The 27,819-nt window shown below is 36.4% G+C and overlaps 1 protein-coding gene across 4 annotated transcripts in view; it reads left to right on the top strand.

Moving 5' to 3' along the window:
* Epha6 (EPH receptor A6) overlaps positions 1–27,819 on the top strand; it is a 935,524-nt gene that overhangs the window by 171,305 nt on the left and 736,400 nt on the right. For all 4 annotated transcript variants that reach the window (XR_008218857.1, XM_052740946.1, XM_052740947.1 and 1 more), the window contains one exon: positions 2,354–3,017. Coding sequence is in view for 3 of the 4 variants with exons in the window: in XM_052740946.1 (XP_052596906.1) it covers positions 2,354–3,017 (664 nt within the window). In the remaining variant the exon portion in view is untranslated. The remainder of the gene's footprint in view (positions 1–2,353; positions 3,018–27,819) is intronic.

The raw sequence follows: 27,819 nt of genomic DNA, 5'->3' as shown, positions 1-27,819 counted from the left end.
CGCCTTTGCTTTGCAGCTGGAGCTAAGAAATTAGCAATGATAAGAGACCAACATCATTGAGGTGAAATCTTCTGGGAAGTGTTTCCTCAGGCTCAACACACAGAAGCTGTGCTATACAAGTGGCCAAGGTTGTACCTCTTGTTGGCAGCTGAACTTGGTAGTGGAATAGTCACCCAGATGGTCCTGGTTTTGAATGCATGAAGGGGTCATGGAGAGCAGATGAGGATTGAGACTATGTGGCAAGGCTGAAGTCCCTGAAGAGAGCACTAGAAAAGCTACTGGTGAAGGTGCAGCCAAGTTGCAACAGTGTAGCCCTGAATTTTGGTAATGCCAGTACCGTAAGTTGACTACCAAGAACAGCAACAGTGGTGGAGTGGAATCCAGCTCTGTGTGCTGCATAGGGCAGAACCAGAGAAGTGACAGAAGCCCTTTCAAGAAGGCTAGAAAATCATGAGTGGATCCCAGATGTTGGATCTTGAGTTAACAAGTTGGATTTTAATTAACACAGTTTTGTTTTGTTCAGATTGTGTCTATGCCCTGGTTCTTCCCTCTTGAAGTTAAGAAAGCATTTAATTTTATAGGAGCCTGCAGTTGAGAGCTTACAGTTGAGAGAGTTTGGATTTTAAAAGAGACTTGATTTTAAAAGAGATTAAATTTTTAAAGTTTTTTAAATTTGTAAGAATAGATCTTTTAAGTTTCAGAATATTTTATATTATGATAAATGTGTACTCTTGGGGATGAACAAGAAACAGAAAGTTGTAGCTTAATAGTGATGTGCTTGTGTGTCAAGCTGGCAAAGGGTTAATTGTATTGAATATTTTTATGTCGAATTGACACAAGCTAAAATTATGAGAGTACGAAACCTCAATTAACAAATTGCTTCCGTAGGATCCAGCTGCCCATAAGCCTATAGGGCAATTTCTTGGTGATTGATGGGGAAGGGCCCAGCCCATTGTGGGTGGTTTTATGACTAGGCTTATGGTCTTAGGTTCTGTAAGAAAGCAGACTGAGCAAACCAGTAAGCAGCATTCCTCTATTGCACCTACATCAGCTCCTGCATCCAAGTTACTATCCTGCTTGAGTCCCTGCCCTCAGTAATGAACTCTTATATGGAACTGAATGAATAAACCTTTTCCTACCCAAGTTGCTTTTGGCCATGGTGTTTCACCACAGCAATAGTAACCCTAACAGATAGCACCAAGCCCAGTACAGACTGACTAGTCCTCTTGAAGCCAAATAAATTAGCTGTGGTTTTCTTTTGTCGTTTTCCCCCATCCCTCAGGGCATCTGTGGATTATTCAAAATGTTGGTGCTGGCATGATAGTCTAGTTGGCTGTTGACTGATGGTCTTTTTGCTAATAACTGTTAATTATAGAGTCAAACCATCCATCCTTCATTTGCTCAGCCTGCTTTCTTATAGAAACCAGCACCACCAACCTAGTGTGGTACCACCCAATATGGAATGGACACTCCCATATCAATCACTAAGAAAGTGCTCTGCAGTCTAATATGGAGACATTTTCCATATTATTTTTCCCTCCTTCCCAATAACTATAGGTTGTGGAAAGATGACAGAAAACAAGCCAGCACAGAGGATATCTGCGTCTATCTCAGAATGACCATAGAGGCATTTAATTTCATACTGTTTAATATATATCACTTTGTGGCAAATTATATATAAGGGTAGATTGGGAAAATCTACTGAACACTTTTCATGGTTCTTGTGATTTTGATCAAATAATGTATGCTACTTTAAATCCTTTTATTAAGTCAACAAATATTTTTATTTTTTTATTTTGTTTATGTGTCTGTTTCTCTGTGAGCATGAGATGTGTCTGTTCTCTATGAGCACTAGAGTTCAGATGCTCACAGAAGCCAGAAAAGGATGTCGGGTCACCAAAATATAATTACAGGTGGTTGTGAGGTGCCTGATGTGGGTGACGGGAACAAATCCTGGGTTCTCTCTAAGAGCAGTATGTGTTCTTAACGCGGAGCCCTCACTCCAGCTCTCTCCCCGGAACTATTGTAACTACTTTCGGTATATATTTAAAATGCATATGCCTTATAACAACCCTACAAAACAGGAAATGTTACCAATTCTATTCTACAGTTGAGGAAACTGACAGTGTTAAAGCTGCTTTGGTCATGTGGTTAATGGAGAAAGCTCCCAGAAGAGCAGGATCCATACTGTCGATCAAAGGGTCATAGTTAAAATGCTGCTTTGTTGCTCTGGACAGTTTCATTGCATAATTTTAACTCACTTTCTTTTGTTAGAACATTCTTAAATGTGAACATTTCTGTTCATGGCAGTGGTTTTATACTCACTTCACTGTTTTTCTTTTCCTTTGTGCAGTGGGATGCCATTACTGAAATGGATGAGCACAACAGGCCCATACATACCTACCAGGTATGTAACGTCATGGAACCAAATCAGAACAACTGGCTTCGGACTAATTGGATCTCTCGTGATGCTGCACAGAAAATTTATGTGGAAATGAAGTTCACATTGAGGGATTGTAACAGCATCCCGTGGGTCTTGGGAACTTGTAAAGAAACATTTAATCTATATTATATAGAATCGGATGAATCCCATGGGACAAAATTCAAGCCAAGCCAATATGTAAAGATCGACACAATTGCTGCTGATGAGAGTTTTACTCAGATGGATTTGGGTGATCGAATCCTTAAACTCAACACTGAAATTCGTGAGGTGGGACCTATAGAAAGGAAAGGATTTTATTTGGCTTTTCAAGACATTGGAGCATGCATAGCCCTGGTCTCAGTCCGTGTTTTCTACAAAAAATGCCCCTTCACTGTGCGGAACTTGGCTATATTTCCTGATACCATCCCTAGGGTTGATTCTTCCTCTTTGGTTGAAGTGCGGGGTTCATGTGTGAAGAGTGCTGAAGAGCGGGATACTCCTAAACTCTACTGTGGAGCTGATGGAGATTGGCTTGTTCCTCTTGGAAGGTGTATCTGCAGTACAGGATATGAAGAAATTGAGGGTTCTTGCCACGGTAAGATGTAAAAATACAAATAATTTATCCTGTATCTTAAATTGCTTCTTAAAAGTTTTTGAATGTGCTTCCTGATAATTTCTTATTGAAGAAATGTGGGGGTCTGCTCCCACCTTTTGAAGGGTTCTTAGGTGGATGAGAGAGAAATGAGGAAATATTAGATAGAAAGAGAGACCCAGAAGATGAGAAGACAGACAGAAACACATGATAGCTTCGGGAAGGCCTGGGTCGATAACCAACAGCCTTGTCCTTTATTGAAAAGGGCTTTTTGTAATGTGCCAAGGGGAGAGGCAAAAGACATCCCCCTTGCAAGATCAAAACACACTGAACAGTCAAGTGTAGACCCTTCCAAGCACCTGATAACCATTCCCGTGGCCAAGTCATCTCCTTATGCAGCACTGCTGGGTAAAGCAAGCCCAGATTCTCTGACCCTGAATAAGTTTTCACTAGGAAGCCTCTGTGGGCTCCCACGAAGAAACTGACTTCTATTAACTATAGGAAAATATCTGATATATTGTTTTTTCTTTCATATAGAAATGATATAGCATATTCTCCTTTCATTTAAATCTTATGAATTCTGGGATTCATGTCATTTTTATATGGGAAATGATCACCAACCTCAGTTCACTACTGACCTTTGCTAGTACTAAGTAAGATTTTCACCTACATTAGATTTTTAATTTTAGTAAGGATTTTTAAAAGTAATTGTCAAGAAATAATAGCATTGCAAAATACATTTAAATTTAAAATTATAACTTTCACATTCTTTTTATGAGAGTGAAATAACTAAAAATGATTTTTCTCTCACATGAATCATCTTATGGAGACTTAATTAAATATATACATTTAAAATTTTTACTTAACCTTCATAAAGAACATCTATTTAACTACATATAAATTGAAATTTTATATAATAAAATATATAAATACAGTGGTCTCTTTGTACACAGTGGTGTACTACAGATGTTCTATTCTCAGTGGTAAGTTATTCATAGGAATTTTTTTACTCTAGCACCATATTATATTTAATTCATTTATACACTGGTATTACATTCACATTTGTTTAAAAAGATGAAATACAGAAGGTAAAGAAAAAATTCTCTTATATATGCATATGTACATCTATGCATATGTAAGTACAAATATATGTGTGTGTATATATATATATATACACATATATAGTAATAAAAGTGAATGTTTACAGATTTAATCAGTAGGACACATGGGTTCTTGATTACCACAAATTTCACTAAACCATTAAGTGATGGTCATGTTTGCAGATGGAAAACATTAATAGAGGCATGGGAAGTTTTGTATCTTTTGCATAAAGCATGAAACAGCCTTTATGATTAATCACTAGAATATTTCATACAAATTAATACGAAGTGTTAACTTAATGTGTTTGCTCACCTATATCAAGATTTTATACTGGAGTAAATATAAATTATGATTCTAGAAGGGAGGGATTATGAATTTGTTTTGCCTTAGAGCATGCCATACATAAATATTAATTAACTATTTGAAAATTTGGGAAAAGCAAAAGAGTTTTGGATAAATATTACAAACCTAGCATCCATATGTATTTTTTTTATTTAAGATGCTTTCTATGTGAAAATTCACTTTTATATATGGCATAAACCTTCACTCATTGCTTGGCAGAGATAGTTTTAAATAAATGATAAATAGCATTAGTTTATTGGGTGATGGCATATCTGTGTTTAGTGTTGTTAGCTTTACTATCCTTCATCTGGTCATGGAAGCAAAAGGGACTGTGTACTGTACAGACACTCTTCATTTCTAATAATGTATGGCAGAATGAGAAGAGTTAATCTTAGATTTTATATCCCTAGATCACTAACTAAAAATCCATTGACATAAAATAGTAGTCAAATCAATATAACGTACTCATGAAAATTCTAAATATATATGCTTCTCACTATAAGTAATAAACTTATTTTCAAACAAGTGGGAAACACAGTAGATGTGAAGAAATTTAAAAAGTTATGCTTTCCATTTTAAGCTATTCATTTGCTTGAATACTTTCAAGTTATTCTTCTCTTTCCTGCAATAATACATATTATTGATTCCATTCTCTGCCAAAACTTTATATCACAGCCAAACCTCTGAATTTTTCATAATAAATGTCAAAGTATTCAAATGTATATGAATAAACTTACTTGTGAACTTAATATACTTATATGAATAAAATGCACACTTCAAACTATAATTTGACTACACATCTAGGGAGGGGAAAAGAAAAGCATTATCGATATTTGACTTTGTTGGTTTAGTCTATTCTGAGAAAATAATCATTAGAAAACATTAATACTTGTTATTTTTGAATATGTATTCTTTTAGTCACTCTAGTTGATGACAAAGAGATATGTATGCTATATATTTCTTCGAGACAAAGTAACACAAAACATTATTGTATATCTCAGTAGTAGATAAGCCTAAGACAGAAGAAGCAGAACTTCGTAATGTGACCCTCTGGTTGCTTGACCAGAGTTGGAATATGTAAGACCATCTCTTCCTTCCCAGAATTATTCTCTAGGTGGCCTCTTAAGATTTCAGAAGTTATTGAATGAGATTTCCAGCATGACAGTTAGGGTGTTTGGCCATCCTATCACCAGAGTAGGTCAGTTCGGGCTTTCTCTCAACCATTGCCAGTAGTCTATTGTGGAGGTATCTTTGTGGATTTCTGGGGACCTCTCTAGCACTTTGCTTCTTCCTATTCCCATGTGGTCTTCATTTATCATGGTTTCTTATTCCTTGTTCTTCCTCTCTATTCTTGATTCAGCTGGGATCTCCTGCTCCCCTAAGCTCTCTTTCCCTCAAAACTTGCCCTTCATTACCCCCACTCACGTCCAGGTTGTTCATGTAGATCTCATCCATTTCTCTGGCATTGGACGATCCCTGTGTCTTTCTTAGGGTCCTGTTTTCTAGTTAGCCTCCATGGAGTTGTGAGTAGCAGTCTAGTCATCTTTGTTTTACATCTAGTATCCTCCTATGAGTGAGTACATACCATGTTTGTCTTTCTGAGTCTGGGTTACCTCACTCAGGATGATTTTTTCTAGATCCATCCATTTGCCTGCAAACCTCATGATGTCATTGTTTTTCTCTGCTGAGTAGTATTCCATTGTGTATATGTACCACATTTTATTTATCCATTCTTCAGTTGAAGGGCATCTAGGTTGTTTCCAGGTTCTGGCTATTACAAACAATGCTGATATGAACATAGCTGAGCAAGTGCCCTTGTGGTATGATTGAGCATTCCTTGGGTATATATATATCTTGGGGGAGATTGATTCCCAATTTTCTAAGAAAGCAACATATTGATTTCCGAAGTGGCAGGTGGAGCTCCGGGAGTTCAGTTGGCGAGAAAGAGGAGGGATTGTATGAACGAGAATTGTTGAGACCAAGATTGGAAAAAGCACAGGGACAAATAACCAAACTAATGGAAACACATGAACTATGAACCAATAGCTGAGGAGCCCCCAACTGGATCAGGCCCTCTGGATAAGTGAGACAGTTGGTTAGCTTGAACTGTTTGGGAGCCCCCAGGCACTGGGACCGGGACCTGTCCTTAGTGCTTGAGCTAGCTGTTTGGAACCTGGGACTTATGCAGGGACATTTGCTCAGCCTGGGAGGAGGGGACTGGACCTGCCTGGACTGAATCTACCAGGTTGAACTGAATCCCCAGGGGAGTCTTTGCCCTGGAGGAGATGGGAATGGGGTGTGGGATGGGGGGAGGGCGGGAGGGTGCCAGGAGGAGGGAGGACAGAGGAATCTGTGGCTGATATGTAAAATTAAATTAAATTATAAAATAAAAAAAAATTTTTAAATGTGCAAAAAAGATTTCAGAAGTTAGCATAATCTTTCCTACAACACAGTAGGATCAGAAAGGAAAGGCAAACAAAACAGGGAAGAAAATAAAAGGTTAAAGGTTTTTCATGTGTCATGGGGTTCAAAGTGTGGAGGAGGGGACCTGTGAGGGAGTAAATGGCTGATACTGTGTTGGCAGAGGGCTACTGCTGTGATTCTGAATCTCATTCCATTCTGTTTCCCTCTGATTAATGTCCTTCCTTCCTCCCACAAACCCGTGCTCCCATTTGACGGCATCATGCTGAAGCCCAACAAAGCTTCTTCTAAGCCTATTTCAGATGAGAGCGAAGGGCTCTATTTGAAGCTCCCCCAATTTGAAAGATAGGTGTTTTCAATTTTTGTTTTCAAGAAACAAAACACAGGAATTAGAACACTCAAAAGTGTTTAAGATTCTAAAAGATGGAATGTAAAAGAATGGAATTCTGTCGTACTGATGAACTCATCTGTATGTCAGCATGTCATAAATTAGAGGCTGACTCTATTCTCTTTGTAAAGCCCAGGCCTGTGTCTGGTTCTCAGCAGCTATTGGCTTCAGCCACTGTTCTCAAAGTGCTTCACATTGAGTCATTCTCCTATACAACTAGCGAGTTTAGTTTGAACAGCCCTTTCAAACTTTCCTGATTTGATCAATACTAAGAAATGCTTTTTCTCGCCACCAAATTATCAAAGGCCATCCTCACCAATGGTTCTTCAGTTTGTATGATAGATTGACCTTTTCTTAAGCCCAATAGCAGTTTCCTTGGCACTTTCCCAAACTCTGCTCCCTGTCTTTGCTATCCTATTCTGGGACCATAATCTATTCAATCCCAAAGTGCCCTGGTTATTGTTTATTGTCAACTCGACCCAACCTAGATTAACTTTGGATGAGGGCTCTCAATTGAAGGATTGCCTCAGCACTCAACCTGAGGCAACTGCTATTGTTAATTGGGGCATCCTCATTGTTATTGGGGATCCAACGCACTGTGGGTAGCACCATCCTTAGGCAAGCAGTCATGAACTGTGACATCCTTTCTCATGTGTATATACCATGTATATATATGCCTTACAGATCAAGGGGTCCTTTTGAGGCACACAAAATACTAGCATGGTGAGATCCTTTGATACTAGTTTAGTGGTTGATAGTCGGCAACCTCTTTCACAAATAGCTTGGTCGATGTCTGATAATACTCTTAAGATGAAGACAACAGATGCTGAGCAAGCCTGTAATCAGTGTTCGTCCATAGGTTCTGCTTGAGTTTCTACCATGACATCTCTCAGTGATGCATTGTGATGTGGGAGAATAAGCCAAATAATTGCTTCCCTCCTTTAAGTTGTCTTTTATAAGAATGTTTTATCAAAGCAATAGAAGAACAAACCAGGACACAAAGCAAATGTCATTGCAGTTTTTGACTTGACGTCATGGGAGTCCCTTATATTCTCTAAATGTTTTTGTAGGTCTGTTGAAAGTGACTATTCACGGCAGCATTCAAAGAACCTCACGATTTGGCCTTCTTTTGCTTTTTAACCTTGACAAATTTTACCTGCTCTTCTGGTTCATTGGCTTTGAACAATGTGTATGTTCCACATGTCTCTTAATGTTTTCCATGTTTTAATCTAAGGGCTTGGCTTCTTTATTGGTTACTTTTTCTATACTTGAATTTCATTAACATTTCCTGATCAAACATAATTGTTTATGTTTTGGTTTTCACAAAATTAATTCCCTTCCTTTCTTTTGTGCTATAGTTTGTAATAATTATGAATATATCTGTTTTATCAAGGCTGTCAGATTAAAGAACGGTATTAAAAAAAATCACTTGTGCAATAAAGTATAAGAAATGGATTTCTGAGAGTGATCACAAGGCAGTGAGAAAGTAATACAGGAAGAGTAAATCCCGTCCATATTGTTAAATGTTTCTCATTATCTATCAATGCTTTAGATCTGTAAGTATCTGGAAAACACTGGCATCCTTCATTTTACTAATGATAAGATGACAGTATTGGGAACAGAAACGTTTTGCCTAGGATCGCAGAAGAGCTGCTAACACTATATAGAGAACTGAAGTCCAGCTCTTTCTCTGCTTGGCCTTTGAGAGGCAGTTGACTATTTTTAAGCTTTGCTTGAATAAACTTGAGAACTGGGGTCTAGCATGAAGCAAACACAAAATAAGGTAACTTAGAGTAATCATTCCATATGTGTCTGTCACAAAGGGATGCAAGGTTCCATTTGCACATTTTTGGTCCTTGTTGATAAATTTAAGAATTTGATGAGATTTTGGAATTTGACATACTAAACTACAGGCCATGCAAAGCTGATCTCTTAGTATCTGCCAGGAAGAATGAAGAAGGCAAAATAAAAGTTATTATTTTTGTGTTAAAAGTCAAGGAAACAGGCAGGCAGGCATGGTAATAGAAGCCTGTAAGCAGTTTCATTGGCTAGGGGTACTGTAAGGGAGCATAGTTCCAGAGACTATTAGGGCAAGGAGGTTTTGTAGTCTGTCTGTTGTCCATCCAAAGGTTGGAGATAAAAAGTGAAAGAAAGGAAAAGCTTTGCTTTCTGAGAGCTAATGCAGTGCCTTAGTTAGGGTCCCTGTTGCTATGATGAAACACCATGACCAAAAGCAACTTGGGGAGGAAAGGATTTATTTCATTCATTCCATATGACAGTTCATCATCAAAAGCAGTGAGGGAGGGCAGGAACTCATACAGAGCAGAAACTTGGAGGTAGGAGCTGATGCAGAGGCCACGGAGGGGTGCTGCTTACTGGCTTGCTCCCCATGGCTTGCTTAGTCTGCTTTCTTATAGAACCCAGGACCACCAGGTGAAGAATGGTACCACCCATAGTGGGTTGGGCCCTCCCCCATCAATCACTAATTTAAAAACTGTCTTCCAGCTAGATCTTATGGAGGCATTTTCTCAATTGAGCCTTCCTCCTATCTGATGACTCTAGCTTATGTTAATTGACATAAAACTAGCCAGGACATGCAGAAAGCAGAAGAGCATAGTGGTGATGGAGCAAGCAACTGAGTTTTATGAGTCTTCTGAGACTCTGGGTTTGTAAGTTCCTATGTCATCAAGAAAACAGTTATTCTTTTTCTTTCTTTCTTTTGCTGTTTTCAGGTATATCATAATCCTTTTTGTCTTCTGGCTTTAGACCCTTTCTTTGGTTGGAAAATACATTATTCTCCATTACCTCTAGGGGTCTCAGTCCTTGTTTAGACAAAGGAAGCACCTATTGTCTTCATCTTAAGAGTATCATCATACACTGACCAAGCTATTTGTGAAAGAGGTTGCTGACTGTCAACCACAATACTAATATCAAAGGATCTCACCACGCTAGTATTTGTGTGACTCAAAAGGATCCCTTGATATGTAAGGCACCTGATATATACATCAGAAAGGATGTCACAGGCTTTGGATAATCCAACTTATACTAGAGAAACTTGACATATGTATTTGTAGGTCCTAAATGGTGCCTGGGAAGGAGCTGACTTTAAATGGCTCTTTTTGTTCCTTAACTTCCATCATAACATCACCTGTCAAATCCACACCTTCAAAATCCACTGACTGATACATATTTACTTGAACTTGAGTAGTTTAATATGAGATTGTATTCTAAAAGATCGATTATTGAGTTGTGAATTTCCCATTCCTTTTCCATACACCTATGTTACCATACACCTAATATAGGTGTTAGCATACACCTATGCCCAAATTCTAGGAACAAAAAAATGAGAAATACATTCTGATTCTTGCTGTATCAATCAAACAAACAGAAATATTAAGTATAAATTCTAAATTTTAAAACCAAATACAAATATTTTAAATTACTCTGTTTATAACAAATCAGCTTTTTTCCCCTAAATACCAATTTATTTTTCATAACCATTTAAGCATTTTCCTAAATGAAACTGTCAGGCTAGCATACTGTTGCTTACATAATTTTAATTGTTTTAATTTATTCTACTCAATGACGTTATTTTTAAGGGTCTGAATAAAATATTGTTGGCTTTTAAAGTGCTAATTTACATCAAATTGCTTTTTATTTCATCTATCTAAGACATTATAACTTTGTAAGAAATAACTGAAACCAATTAGCATGCAAATTTGAATGCAAGTTTTGTTCTTTTGTGTGTTCTGCAGTGACATGATTCCCCAATAAGCTCCTCATGAACATTAATTTAGGATAAACCTTATTAACATAGTGATGTTAGTGTCTGATTGTACACCTGCTGCAAGAAGTGACGCCTGGGGGTATCACATGACATAATTCAACCAATTTCATTTGAGTGGAAATTAAATTTCTGAAATGAGACTAAACTTGTTATACTTTGTGTGTGTGCCTTTTTTTTTTTCAGTTAGCATGCACAGTATTAGATATCTGTATGCCTTGACTAAGAAAGTGTGTTTTAGCCTGGGAGGTGGTGGCACACGCCTTTAATCCCAGCACTCAGGAGGCAGAGGCAGGTGGATCTCTGTGAGTTCAAGGCCAGCCTGGGCTACAGAGTGAGTTCCAGGAAAGGCACAAAGCTACACAGAGATACCCTGTCTCAAAACAAACAAACAAACAAATAAAAAAGGTGTGTTTTAGGAAATCTGCTTCTCTACTCATCTCTTCGTCTTCCTGTACTCCCCTGTACTCCCTACACTGTCCTGCACACCCATACACTTTCCTGCACACCCTTACACTTTCCTGCACACCCTTACACTTTCCTGCACACCCTTACACTTTCCTGCATTCCCTTACACTGTCCTGCACCCCCTTACACAGTCCTGTACTCCCTTACACTGTTCTGTACCCCCTTACACTGTTCTACACCCCCTTACACTGTCCTGCACCCCCTTACACTGTCCTGCACCCCCTTACACTGTCCTGCACCCCTTACACTGTCCTGCACCCCTTACACTGTCCTGCACCCCTTACACTGTCCTGCACCCTTTGTAGCCTCTACTCAGCCTTCTTTCCATTTCCATATCACATATGTTCTTTTGCCCTCCCTTTCTTTCATAGTACCTCTTTTTAACCCTGTCTTGCCCTCTGCTCTACTATTTCAGGCTCCACTCACCTTTATACTGACTAACGCACATACAGGTATACATTACAAAGGTTCGCATATGAGAATAAATTGTGCTTTTTGTCTTTGTCTCTTCCACAGACCACCCGATTGCTGAGATTTTCATAATATAATTTTTCTTGGAGCTGAATAAAATCTCATTGTGTGTATGTAACTGAAATGTGCGTTACTAATGTGCAGTATTCCTTGCCCCATGGAAAGATGATCTTATTAATGTTTCCTCTGAGGCTTCTTTGACATTCAGAAGGGAAGAAGGGTGGCCATTCTCAGACCATTGCATAATTGTTCGCAGAGGTGAATGGGATAAGTGAGGCCCTTAGTGACAAAGCTATTGATCTGGACTCTCGAAGAGAGATGTTATTAAGGCCTCGTGGCACAGCCTCTCCTGCAGTTCAGAAGCATTTATGCTTTGAGCTTATGATCTTCTGTCCAATCATGTTATCAAAGATGGCTGTGAAAGCAGAGAGCATAAAGAAATTCTAGGCACAAGGATTTTCTGGCATTAAACAAGGGAGTTTGAGGATATGATGAAAAGCTAGAAGGTGAAGTTGGTATCTGACAGAAAAAGGGCAGGCTTATTGGCCCAGACAGTATTTTCTACTTTGAAAGGTTCTCACACACTAAATATAAACTCTGGCAATATAACATTTTGATTCCAAACAAAGCCATTTTTCCTTGAAGACATCCAAGGCTTTCATCTGGCTTGAGAAGAATATGAAATCAAGAAGCCTGAGTCTAAAAATAGAATGAATTATTTCCCAGCAAGACAGAATAAAGTTGAGTAATTATAGTTAGTTCATTGCCACAGTCTTTAAAATAAGTTAAATGATAAGTTGGCTTAAATTTAAAACATATAGGAAGTTGTTTAAATTGTGTTTATCATCAATTTTAATTTTTATTTTACAACACTGGCCTCAAAGTTACATATTATATTTCTATAGAATCAATGTTTAATGTTTTAATGTATATGTTTTCAGAAGAGTATGAATTTATTCAGTGTCTCTGTTCTCTTTTCAAACAGCAAATTCAAATTACCTCTTCCATTTGGAATATTGTCTGGAGTTTAATCTAATACTTATGCCAACAATGCTAAAAGTTAATTGCGTCAAAAGTTAGACATAGCAGATAGCCAAGTAATCTTTATGCTTTCCTATGATTTTCTCCTTTCTTCTGGGAGTAAGTATTCTTTTCATCAGGTATTTCCTATAGAACTTCTTTTGGAAAAGTGCAGGAGCTGTTACATTCCCTATTTAATGGGAATTTAAATTTTTAAGGGGTTGGAAAAAATTGGCTCAGTGATTAAGAGCACTTGTTGCTTTTCCAGAGGTCCTACATTCAGTTCTCAGTCCACAAATGGTGGTTCACAACTGTCTGTAACTGCAATTTTCAGGAATTTGATGCCCTCCTCTGGATTCTTATGGCACTGGATAGCACTGGTGTACATACACACATACAGGCAAACAATACAGATAAAAAATATTTTTATTATAAAAGATGCAGTTCAGTGACTACCATGTATGAAGTCTTAAATTCAATTTACAGCACACACAACTTAATGACCATAAATACACACAATTTTTTATGATGGCTTCCCTTTGCAAGGTTTATTTTGGCACAGAATACTATGTGACCATTATTTTTTTAGCATTTTGAAGATAGAATTTCCTTGTCTCTGAATATCTTGTTGCCCATGGCTGATTAAGGAACTTCTTAATTGTCATTATGCTCAGCGAATTATCTATTATTATAAACCATAACTTTGGTTTTAAGTTTCATGGCAATGTGACAAGATATACATTTTCTTTCTTCTGCTCCTCAGAGAGTGAGAAAGCGAGAGAGGACGAGTATTTATTCCTATAGTTCCAGAAGTGTTCTTAGATGTTCATGAGAGACAGTCTGTCTAATGGATTTATCTTTTAAACACCATTTTGAATATTTCAGATTCACCACTGACTTCAAGTCATGATTTTCTCCTTTTGAATACACTTATTTAAGAATTTATCTCACCTATTGAGATATTGTTAACTATTTCTTTCATTTTTGAGATTATGAGAAAACTGTGTCACTTCCGCTTTTCCTTACTCCAAACCCTCCCTTCCATGTCTCCGCACTCATTCAAATTCAGGGCCTCTTTCTTCATGAATTATTGTTACATGCATCTGTATATTGCCTATTCCTTAATACAACCTGCTCAGTCTGTGTTAAGTGTATAATGTCATTTGTGTGTATGTTTTTAGAGCTGGACATTAAGTGTTGGATAACCAAAATGTGTGTTCTTCCTAGAGAAGACTGTTTACCCTACCCTCAGCATTCCTTGGTTGTCTGTGGTGTGTTTTTGTAGTTTTTTTTTGGGGGGGGGGTGGTGTTTTATTTTGTTTTAAAGGACTTCCCCTTATCCACATCAGCATGTCCATAGCTGTTACCCTTGCTCAGATCATGTTTAGTTATCTTACCATGATAATTTTTAGTTACATCTTCTCATTATCACTATATTTATTGTTTCATTTCTATTTACTTTATTTTAGATTTATTTTTCCTTTTCAGCCTAGTAAGCTCTCTTACTCCACATAGGCTTTTAGGTCACATCTGAATTTACTCAGAAGTATAAACCAATCCCATTAGCATGGTGGCAATGTTTCTAGGCATGTGTCCATTAGAAATATAGCTTTTATGTTCATTTTCCTGAGAAAATTAGAATGTGTTTTCTATTTTCTTGATTTTTTTAATTTTCTGTTGATTCAGAACTTTTGGACTTGCACCAACACAGTTCCTTCAGGCCAGAAATCAAAGTAGTGTTCCCTGGTGACAGGAAACACTGACTTAAGGATCTAGATTCCTTGTACTTAAGGAATTTATATGTATAGAATGAGTCTTGCTTGTGTTCAGCTGAGATTTTTAAGAGGCACATATCAACCTTAATTCATATTGAACAGATTGAATGATATATGGTACATACAGAATGGATGAAAATGAAGAGTGTTTATATGACCACTAATGTTATAAATGGAACTGGATGCTGTTAAATGTTGCCCATAGCTTAGTGGTCACCTGTCAACAAAAATATTCTACCACATATGGGGAAGTTTAAAGTTCCTGGAGAAATCATCATCTCAGCCATAGGCTATAGCTTTCCCACTAAGTTAACACACTTATCCTAATTTAACTAACAAGGAAAAGTCCTTCCATTGGGTTTAAGTAGATTTTGATGTCCTATGAGCCACAAGTTAAACAGCAAGCAAACTATTTCTGAAACAATATGTACAATGAGTAAATAAATACAAAATTACCATCAAGAGGTGGGGAAAAACACATGTTCTCTCATATTTGAATGCTAAGGTAAATCTGACTATACAATGGTGATTACTAGAAAGTGGAAAGTGTGAGAGAGAACTAATAATGGGGTCTTGGAGCACAAAAGGATAATTAAATAGAAGTAATAAATTCCACTGTTTATTGCACAATGAGGCAACTACCATTCACAGTTACTGGTCATATATATTTATGAAAAAATATAAGCCTAAATAAATAATTAGCTAAAATGATAGATATTGAAAGACTTGGTTGCTCCTTGGCAATGGCAAGCAGAATCTTCCTAGGCAAGTATTGTCAGTGTCCCTAAAAAAATGGTCATTTATTCAATGATATATTTTTATCCATCTTCCTCTATGGCCCATGAATTGTAGGTCTATGAATTTCTTTTACCATCCATGACCATTTCTGAATCAGTATAGGTAGCTGAATAGACATTACATATAGGTACCCTGCTTATTGGTTATCTATTTTGAAAATTTCAGAATTATTTTATAATTGTAGACTCATAACAGACTGCAGATATGTTGGCAGTAAGATCAGAGAAGTCAGAATATTCTCATGATCTATTTTCAACTCCATGTGTCAGAAACTACACACAAAGGCCATACCCAACTTTCTTTCTCTTAGACAGCTTTAAGTTTGCCCTGTTTTTTTTTTTTTTAAACTTCTTGTTTCTATAGTCGTAAGTCTCCTCTAACTTAGGATGCCTACACTGAGGTCATATATTTAACAACAGGGTTGAATAGAAACAATGATTGAGGATTTTTGTTTGCTGTTTCTGTTTTTAATTTGAATGTCTTTTTTTGTTTTTTTTTTTAGACAATTTATATGTCTTAATTCATAAAAAAAAATGTAATGATCTTGGTCTGTTTTCCATGTTATTACAGGGCCCAGTTCATCAATAAGATTCTTATATATACCCTAATTTCCGTCTGTTTCACCTTCTATTAAGACAAAACAAGACCTTCCATCCACCGACTGCTGAACTTAACTCATGTTAAATCTGTCTTTTGACATGTACTGTATTGTATAAATGTACATTATTTAAAAGTTGAAGTATCACGTGGCCAGAGAGATAAGTCAGTGATTATGAGCACCTGCTGCTCATATATAAGTCCCAGGTTGGTACCCAGCACCCACCTGGCAGCTAACAGCTATCTGTATTTCCAGTGCCAGAGGATCACATTCCCTGTTCTCATCTCCATAGACATGGCACACATGTGCGGCACATACATACATGCAAACAAATCACAAATACATGTAAAATAGATAACTCTTTAAAAGCTGAGGCACAAATCAAAATTCTCAAGTCTAGAACCTTGCCATATGGAAGTTTAGATGTCTGTTCAAATTATACTGAAAGGTGTACAAGATTGCTTATATCATTCCTTCACAGGCACAGTAACAAATGTGCCCTTTCAATCTCCAATTTCAACTATAACTTTGGAATCTGTAACTAATGAGTGAAAAGAGAAAGTGTATCGTTAAACAGTTGTAAATTAATTTTTTTAAGCCTTGGCAGAGAAGTGACATGCAGAGTAAAAGTTCTTGTTATTAGCAGGTATATTAAGTTTCATTCAGTAAAGATAATCAGAAATTGTCTTTATAACCACATGAGTTTTTGACTCTGAGAAATGTTTCTTGAAACCATATAAAAGCTTGAATGAAGTACAACAAATTAAACATAAAGCCAGAGTTCAAATTTAAAACTCATTCTATTTCCGTAGAAATATAGAATTTATCATTTTTGAGGAGTTGACATTATTTCTGTAGGACTCGCAAGTAACATGAGAGAACTAACAAGTAAATTTACTGCTAAAATAGTGAGACAATAACATAAAAGTTTAAAAATGACTAGTATCCTCATTGTATTTGTAGGCTTTAAAAGTAGTAATCTGTTGGTATTCATTGTTTTATTCTCTTGTGTCATGTACCACTGAACAATGGAGCATTTTATTTGTTTCCTATCATGTGTGAATGGAAATAAATTGTGGTAGTAGACAGTTACTGTTTCCCATCTGAGCTTAGTGCAAACTAGACATTTGTGAAATAAATCCCAATAAATAAGGAATAAATTAATGGCAACGTTAGTCTCCAGTTTAAAGGGAACTATAAAGCTGTGCTACATTGTGGAAAATGGAGATTTGTTCCATTGTTGGCTACTCTGCGCAGGCACTATCACCATATAAAGAAGCATGCAAGGCCAACAATTGATGGCAACTTTCAAAGCCTGAAAACAAACTCTGTTTTATCTTCAGTGGCAGACAAGGGGGAAAGCATGATTTATGCTGTTATTTGACCACACTAAAAGCAACTACTATATAAAGTCACAGAGATTCCTTGAAAGATGCAAACGCTGTCGTGTTGGGAAGAGATAAACAACCACTGCCTTGGATGGATTTCTTTAAAAAGGAGAAAAGAGTTTTGGGTCGTTCTTCTTGCAATGACTAACATCCTTATTTCTTTATTTTATGTGTTATTTGAAATCTAACAGATATACATTGTGGGTCATTTTTTTTTCTACTGAAGGAAACTGGACTCTTCATGTTGAATAATAAAATATATCAGTTAAAGTAAATGTCAAAAGGGTTCCTTCGAAATAATTTAAAATGTAAATAAAGATATATTGTGCAATAGTTTTTCTAATGATGTACTAATAAATTGATAATTACATGGTAATCAGGGTAACACACTCTTTAGTGACTAATTGTATATTGGTACTTAAATGGGTTATTATAAATTGTTAATATGAACAATTATATACAAATACAACATAACACCATAGGCAATTTTCTAATTTTTGTGTAAAAGTTGTACAGATACTACCTATTACTTAGGTAAATGACTCTAATTGTCATAAATTATTATTTAAGGAGCTAGGCATGGTATTCAAACACCTGTAATCCCTGCAATCATGAAACTGAGCTAGTAATATTGGAAATTGAAAGCCAACCCAAGCTGATTTCAAGGTCAGCCTGAGCTACATATGAGATTGTCTCCATGAAACAGAAACAAAAATTCTCTCACATCTCCTGATGTGACATTAAAAAATCCTTACTCATTTATATATTTCATATTTCTTTAGCTGATATATATTAATTCAACTATCAAATTTATTTAAGTTGATGGATTGTTAATTTTATAGTATATATTTTTCATTGATTTCACTAAAAGTCAGGATGAAACTCCTCTAATGCTATAAACCACAATTTAATTTGAACTCTGTAAAGAATATAGAATAATTAAGTAAACATACTGAGTTCTTAAATAATATATTTTGATGCTATAAGTGTTAGTTTCCACCACACTCCAATTTTTATTGCATTTAGCTAAACAGATGAGTCCAAATTTTATGTGAAATAATAAACGAAATTAAATCTAGAGTATTAAAGAATAATATACAAAATGATATACCTAGGCAGATAATAAAATGAACTTCAGGGAAAATATTTTAAAAGCATATTAGTAACTCCTAGAGAGTAATATTTCTTACTAGTGTTGGATTAGAAAGGGAAAATCAATTAAATTATATGAAGTAATTAAACTGTGGTAAAATAGAGGTCACTAATTAATGGGAGCATATATATGGCTAGTTCATAGACTGGTTCTCACTTTGTAGAGATTAAGATTGTGGTGGGGAAGCAATCATAGCTTGGATGTAGGGCCATGACTCTCATATTTTAGTAAGCCCCAAAGGAGCCACCTTCATTATTGAAACCATCTCACTTCAGAATGTAGGAAATTAGCCTATCTTGTACTTCAGCATAGGAATCAAGAGAGTCCTCCAAAGGGCTTAGTGGGTGCACTGAATGGATACCTAAGGGAGAAGTACAATGAAAGCATACTGACTTGTCTGATACCAATTCCTGTTCTCATGGAAGTTCACAACTACAAGGACTTCATAGTTTTTAAAATCTTAAAAACAGGCAAAAACATTATTGAAATATTAAAGGATTGAATTTATAGACCAAAATTTATTACACATATTTGTTTCATTAAGACAGTACTATCTATGTCTTAAATACAGATTATAATCAAAGATCCATAATTGTTTTCTTAATGTAACCCTTCACAAGTTGAAGGACTATAGCCTTGTGGCTAATACTCTATATATTGCACGTCTGATAGTTGTATGTGAGATCATGAGGCCTACATACTTAAAATACTTATTTCCTGGTCCTGCTCAGGTAATTTTCTGACCCTATAGACAAATTAATGTATTCTAGAATTGCAAATAATTTGTCAAACAAATTGCTTTGGTCAGATATTAATATATATTCTTTCATTATTAAACATGGAAGCAAATGTCTAAAGTATTTTCCTCAAAACATCATCTATTCATCAGCCAATATTAAATCATTTGTACTAAGGAATGGAATTTCTAAAGCACTCAGAGAAGGACTCTGTACTATCTGCTACTGTAGTTTGAAAGTAAAATATATTAGAAAAAAAAAAGGTGTGTGTGTGTATGTATGCAAGCACATGTATATATGTTTGCATGAATGTGTGTGCATTAATTGCAGTGGCCTCTGAAGTGCAGCCCTTCCTCAAGAACTCTCTGGTATTAGCTGATTTTCTCATACTGTAATACCTTCACTATGAGCCATACTAGGCATTGTTCATGTATTTACTAAAACTTGGTGAATTCATAGTTTATATTCGATGAATAAAAGGATATGCAGAACCAAATGGTAAATTTCAAGTTGCCTAATACTTAGGACATATTTGAAAATGAATCATAGTCTCAAATTGAAGAACAGTGTAATTTTTCTTTAAGTGTAGAATGAATGTTCAGAATTGAGAAAAATGTGTTTATTCAGGCATGATGTTAGATTAGCAGATATTAATTTCCTGTGTATTATATTCTATGAGCTATGAGTTATTACCAATTATTATGGTGACAGACAAGGCAATAGGCTCTACCATATATTTATGTATTTATTTTTAGTTTTTATTTATCTATTTATTTATTTATTTTTGGTTTTTCAAGACAAGGTTTCTCTGTGTAGCTTTGGAGCTGTCCTGGAAATTTCTCTGTAGACCATGCTGGGCTCCAACTCACAGAAATCTGCCTGCCTCTGCCTTCCAAGTACTGGAATTAAAGGCATGCACCACCACTGCCTAGTCTCTATAATATATTTAAATATGTAGTTCATTTCTTGAAAAAAATGTGTGTGTGTAATATATGTTTATTATATTATAATGGTATAAATGTGTTTAAATTGGAGATTCTTCAAAAGTCACCCTCAGTTTTTTGAACAACTCTTTTCACAAAGATATTTCTAAAATAAATAATATTATGCCTATTTCATTTATACATAGGGAACTCTTTTGAAACAAAATGATAGCATATTTTAAACTTCAGAGCAAGTTATATGTATTTGTAAAAATGTTGTTTACATTTTTGTTACGTTTCAAATCAAGCATTTCTACTTACCTGTTTTTACTCTTTTTCCCTTCCATATCTTCCCTCTCCCAATTTTATGTCTTCTCTCTTTTTTAAAACTCTTGGACACAGGAACTCCCAATCTCTTCTAATATTTTCTTTGAAAAAAAATTCTGTTTAATTTTGAAGCTTTTTTTATTGTATTCATTTTAATTGTGGCATCATTTCCAGCATCCTTGCTTAAATTTTTCTATGGAAGTCGTCTGTTCTAATTCACTGCAGCTGATGAGTTAGAATTTTATTTAAAATTTAATCTGCAAAGATATCGTATTTCATTGTGGGCATTGTCTCATTCCATTGTTTCCTCTATGATGCTCACAATTGGGATAGTGTTATGCTCTCCCAGGTGAACTCTTTTAGCTCCTTCCTGCCTTCCTGCCTTCCTTCCTGCCTGCCTGCCTGCCTGCCTGTCTGTCTTCCTCCTTCCCTCCTCCCTCCCTCCCACTGCTTTTCTTCCTTCCTTCCTTCCTTCCTTCCTTCCTTCCTTCCTTCCTTCCTTCCTTCCTTCCTTCCTGCCTTCCTGCCTTCCTTCCTTCCTACCTTTCTACCTTTCTGCCTGCCTTCTTGTCTGCCTTCCTCCTTTCCTCCTCCCTCCCTCCCCCTGCCTGCCTGCCTTCCTTCCTGCCTGCCTGCCTGCCTGCCTTCCCTCCTGCCTTCCTGTCTGCCTTCCTCCTTTCCTCCTCCCTCCCTCCCCCTGCTTGCCTTCTTTCCTCCCTCCCTCCCTCCCCCTGCCTTCCTGCCTGCCTTCCTGCCTGCCTTCCTTCCTTCCTTCCTTCCTTCCTTCCTTCCTTCCTTCCTTCCTTCCTGCCTGCCTGCATGAGTGGGTGAATGCATGACTGCATGTCTACCTTTGTAACTTCATTGTGGTCGAGGGGAAATATGCAAATATATAATTGAAATAAATGAGTAAATAATTTCTGAAGAAGTCTCCTTAAAACATCAAGGAGAGTTTGTGCACATTCAGCCTTCTGAGGAAGAAACAGACATTAGAGATTCTCACGCAATTACACCATCTAATGTAAAGTGGGAAAGAAAAAGGTAACATGTAAAAAAATTCATGCCCACAAGTGAAGCAGGGGAAAAATCCAACATTTAGAATGTCTTTGTACATATTACTTCAAAACATTGATCAACAAAGTATATTAGAATTCCTAAAGGAAAAAGTAGTGCATTTTAGAATTCATTGTGATAACAGTAATTATTTATTTACTGTCTAGTGTCCATGAAATAATAGTGTCTCTGAAATAGGATCTTAATTTTCTTGGGACTGCTTTACTTTTCTCAGATGGTCTAAAAATTTGTCTTACATGTATGCATTAGCAAGATAATATTCAACTAAAATGATGCCATTATAAAACCTAATGAATTATCCAATGGTCAGTAAATTAAAATGAAGAATATTGACAGAAGTTATATTCCAGAGAAGGAAGTAATTTGCCAAGAAATATTGTTGATACATTCATAGAGAAATATGAAATAAACTGAGGAGTAAATGCTCATATTAAAATAGAAAGTATATATATTGATGAAAACTTTTTTTTCTTCCTCGAGACAGACTTTCTATGTGTAACACTGGCTGTCCTGTAACTTACTCTGTAGACCAGGCTGGCCTCAAATTCAGAGATCTGCCTGTGTGTGTCTTCTGAGTGCTGGGATGCACCACCACTGGCCAACAATTGATGAAATCTTACACTATGATTATAGCAGGAAAGGATTCATGTGGCACTGAGAAACTTGGCAAAAGCTAACACCGTGCAATGGCATCTCCAGTTCTATCACTTTGTTGTGTCTAAAAGCAGCTGTAGAACTTTTGCAATAAATATTAAGTAAATCTTTTTATTTCTGTTCAAAAGGATCCAAGCATGATTTGATTATAGCTAATGCCGTTTGTAATACAGGAAAGCTATCAACCATCTCTATGGCTAAGATAAAAATACTTTTAAAATTAAACTGTGTTGAAAGCCAATGTACGTACCACCAACTTTAATGTTAAGAAGAAAATAACTGTGTATAATTAATTAAACTAAAAGGAGCTGTGTTTGTTAAGATGGTGACAACTGAAAGGTCCAAGTTAAAATCTCCAGAGTGGAGAAAGCTTTGGAAAAGTGAAATTGTCCTGGGACGAGGAAGTGGAGTTGGTTCCCTCCAACCAGAGACACTGCTTTTTAGGGCCTGTGAGTGTTTTTTTTCCTACGTGAAATAGAAAATCCATTCATAGGTTTGTTGAAAGTGAAATTTGGGATTAAGGCAGAATTCTAATGAAATTCAAGAAATTTAGGATGACTTTCAGATAGGACGTAAACTTTCCACACTTGGTTGCATGCTTGGCACCTTGAGTTAAACTGTAGCTTATTTGTCTTTCTGCAAGAAAAATCAACATCCTCATTAATCTTTAACCTTTAAGTTATACAGGGAAATCTCAAGTGATGAAGGAAATAAACCCGAAGACTATGCACTGTACTGAAGCAGCTCATGGGAAGTGTTCAGTTACTGTGGAGTGTCTGCTAGTGAAAATAAACCCAACAAAATGACAAAAGATGGCATAGGGCCACAAATAACGAGAGGAGAGTCTAACAGTAATAGTAATGAACGGAATTAAATTAAATCACATGTTACAAAATCTTATAAAAGAACTTTCTGTATTCTCAAAATCTCCAAAATGATATGTATTAATTACCTCACCTGGTTAATAATAAACCATTTTTTCCTGATACACTGTTATTTATATTTGACACTTTTTATATTAAAATAGTCAACTTACATGGAAATTAAGGTGTGCAACCTTCACATTAGGAGGACTTTATAAACATAAAATAAGCTCTAGCAAAATCAACCATTATGAGCATAATTGAATAAACCAGCAATCGGACACTACTTTTAACATTGCTCCTTCAAATATCAGAATTTTCAACTGAATTTATACTTTAAAATTTTCTAACTATGTTGTTAAGTTATTTTCATGTCTTATCATTTGAAGAGAATTATTCCCTTTAGCTTTTCATATGGAATTTTTAATGAATGGAAATATTATCATAAGAAATGAGTTTCCTTTGCTTTCTAATGATTACTGCACAGTTAATTTGAATTCTCCAGTTTCAGAAAAGAAGTAACTAAGATATTAAAAATTTCTATGATGAAAATAATTTACAATATAAGTAACATGTATGCTTTAAAATAAAATAGGAGAAATGTGAAAATTGACAAATTATAATGACCTATTCATAACATTTCTATGCCATAAACAAAATCCATAATGACATAAACTGCTCTTTCAAGCAGCAATTTCATTAGTATTGACATGCATTGATAACTGCATTTCTATCAGTGTAAAAATATAATGAAAATATGTTTCCATCCCCAAACTATAAATTGGGGCAGATGACAAGGCTGGTTAGACATTGCTAGCAAGATTTCTGTGGAAGGAAAAGTATGGGTATGTGATGAATGAAAAACTCTAACAACTGGTAATGTACTTGCCTTCCCTTAGCATAGGCAAGCAGTCATGTCATGGTTCTTTGATAAAAATCATTTGTTTCATTAATTTTTTACCTACACATAAGCACTTATGTTCACACATATGAATTGCACATACAAAAATAGAAATACAAACTTTGTTGACTACAATAGCTAAGAAATCACAATGACCTAAGAAGCTAAGGCTGTGACCATGCTGCTGTCTTATTTAAACATCTCAGTCCTGGAGCTAACCTTTCCATCAGGTGGCTGCCTTTGAATTTTAGGGAGAATGCTGCCTTGTCAGCCTCCCTTGAGACAGTTGGGGACCTTTCTCTTCGAGTATTCTTCATTTTAATAATAAAAAATCCTGATTATTAGGTGGTCAAGTTGGGTGTTGGTTATGTTTGGGTTAAGGTGGTCAGTTGAGGAATTGGTTATTGTGATATAGTGGTGTTTTAGTATTCTGTTGAGATGTTTACTCTCTATGCTTTTATGTTTCTAGAGTCTTATTTCCAGGTGAAACCAGGGCTTTGGATTTTTTTTTTTTTTTTACATACTCCTGTGACTTCCATAAGATGTCTGGAATGGGGTATGAGGGCCCAGGAACTTGGAGTCTGTTATCACATAAACCAGACAGGAGTGTCTTAGTCCAGGGCTCTGGTATAATTTCATTAAGATCTCATCATAGAAAGTTAATCTGTACTTATCTTTTCCAAAAAATCCTATCTCCAGTACAGTGCTTAGATTTAGAAACCCATTACTTACCTTGTACAGACCAAGTGTTACAAAAGAAAGCATATCTATTTTTTTTTCTTGAACAAAATGGATTTAAAGTAACCCAGTTAATCATGAGACACTCACTAGAGGAGTCTTTCTGAAAGCCCTGTTTCTCAAGGCTTGTATTAAGTAGAAAACCCTTCCAAAACAAGGAAAGTGCCGGAGGTGAACAGCAACCAGGAGGTTTTACAGAGGCTATTTACAGAAACGTGGACCAGGTATTCGGTTCTCATAGACCAAATATTCCAGAGCACATGCCAGATTCTGAATTCTAGAAACCAAATTTAAAAACAACTGCTGTACTCTAGAATACAGCAACAAATACTGCAGTTTACAACAGTCATCCATCTGAGCAACAAAGCCTTCAAATTGTAGAGAACCGTCGAAGCGCCAGAAGGTCAGGCTCATCACAGCAGTGGTCCTTCTCGGTGTCACTGCCCTACATTTGATTCTTTTATCATGGCTCTGACAAATTATATGATAAACATGACTTAAAGGACAGAATATTTGCGGTCACTGTTGAAGGATACTATCTATCATGGTAGAAAAGTTATGGCCCCAGTGATTTGAGGCCACTGGTTACTGGATCAGACCCCAGGACACACAGAGATGGATGCCTACACTCAGCTCCCTCTATTTTCTGTTCATGACCACAGCCTGTGCAATGAGTTTGTCCACATTTAGATCAGTCCTTTCACCTTTGTTAACCCAACTTAGAACTTTCTTCTCAGATAGGCCCAGAGGTTTGTCTCCTAGATGTTCCTAGATCCTGTTAACCATTGCAGTCATTATATAAAATAAAAAAAAAAAAAAAACATTTCATATGGTCAGCCTAGAAAAAAAGATCATAGCTATGAGAGCTACATTTTCAAAAATCTAAAATGATCTTACAGAGTGAAATCTGTTAAACATGAAGAAAATGTCCAACCATACAGGATGAAGAAAAACAGCAATAATAATTGATACTAATGTGCTGGTTCCTTTTAAATGTCAGCTTGCCTAACTTAAATCCCCTGTGAAGTTAGCCACAGCTAAGGAGTTGTCTAGATCAGATTGGTCTGTGAGTACATCTGTCAGGGGTTGTCTTGATTCTTAGTTTATGTAGGAAGACACAACCCACTGTGAGTTGTACCATCCCTGGGCAGGTTGTCCTCAACTGTATCAGTGATGAAATATATCTTCATGTACAAACTAGCAAGCAGACAAAACAACATTTGTTTTGTTGTGTCCTTGACTGTGGATATGATGTGACCAGTTTTCTCACTTTATTTCCCCTTGACAATGGATTGTGGCCTGGAATTGTAAGCTAGATAAATCCTTTCAACTCCTGTGTTGTTTTATCGCAAATAGTAATAAAACAAGAATAGTTAACAAGGGTAGAAAGTTAGTTACAGTACATACTAATATAAATACTGGGACACATACTTGTTATCTCAGCATTGGGGAATCATGAAGAGGTAGATCACTAGACCTCACTGGCCAGCCAGCCCTTCTGAAATGGTCAGCCCCATGGCCCAGCAAAAGAGTCCCTGTCTCAAACTAAACAAGAAAGCAAAAATCAAATGAAAAAGAATCAACCAAGGTGGATGGATTACAGCCCTGGAATGACATCTATGGACATGCAGTTAATCTCTGGTCTACACACACACACACACACACACACACACAGAGAGAGAGAGAGAGAGAGAGAGAGAGAGAGAGAGAGAGAGAGAGAGAGAGAAAACATGTTTCTCTTCAGGCTCATTTATTACAAGCTTTGTTCACAAAAAGGCCATTATTCACAGAATTAGATACCCACTTGTTCAATAAAGCTACTTCTAGCTTGTGGTTAAAAAGTTATTGTACTTACTGTTCTGGTTAGCTTTACTGTGGAATTGTTAGCCTACAGTCATCTGAGAGGAGAGCCTCAACTGAGAAATTGTCTAGGTCCATTTGGCCTGTGGGCATATCTTGGGTTTGTCTTAATTGTTGGTTGATGTATAGAGGGTCCATCCCACTGTGGATGGCATCATTTCTAGGTAGGTTGTCCTGGACTGTGTAAGAAAACTAAGTATAAGATGTTCTGTGAATCAACTAGCAAAACCTCCTCCGTGATTTCCTCCATACATCTTGACAGTTAAGTTAGTTCCTTCTTTGGTTGTAATGCTGTGTCTGATGGTGTGTAGGACTGCCTTCAAGTTACTGCCTTGGCTTTCTTCAGTGATGGGCTGTGACCTTGAGATTTAGCTAAAATACTCACCCTGTTGCTTTCAGTCAGAATATTTTATTACTACAACAAAAATGAAACTAGAACACTTGCCCTATGGGTATCTGATTTAGAAAATATTAAGAATTGCTATTGAGCAATAGTCGCAAGTATTTTTCCCTTATGTTGATTAAGCATAATCGCCATCAATTTGTGCTTAAATCATTGTCGATGAAGCTGCTTCTTATACATTTCTGAATGATTCTCAGGATCACTGTCTCACAAGTAGAAATGAATATACTTAATGCAGGGTAAGTACACAGTCAGTGAGGCTTCTGTGTCATCAATTCATCCGTAGGTTGTATAGGTCACACCTTCCAAATGTACTCCTAAACCATGTCTTCTTAAGAATCATTAACTTCACAGATCAAGCTCAGTTTGCACTACCACGTCAGTACTCAACAGACCTCTCCCCAAGAATATTTGGTGACGTCTTTCACCATCTTGAAATAAAGTCTTAATTTGTCATCACATCTTAGTAGCCCTTCACTCTTTATATGATTAAACTCTTGCTGGATCTGCAGTTTCCCAGCTTTGTACACCTCCCTTACTTCCTATGACTACACTGCTAGTCCTATCACTCTGTTCTTCAAACTCTCCAAGCTTCTTCCTTAAGTCCTTTATGTGAAT

The sequence above is a fragment of the Peromyscus californicus genome, unplaced genomic scaffold, assembly GCF_007827085.1.
Source record: "Peromyscus californicus insignis strain IS unplaced genomic scaffold, ASM782708v3 Scaffold_16__1_contigs__length_79575227, whole genome shotgun sequence".
In the NCBI taxonomy this organism is placed as follows: Eukaryota; Metazoa; Chordata; class Mammalia; order Rodentia; family Cricetidae; genus Peromyscus; species Peromyscus californicus.
Note: the sequence above shows the minus strand (reverse complement) of the source record. Positions and strands in the feature narration are given on the sequence as shown.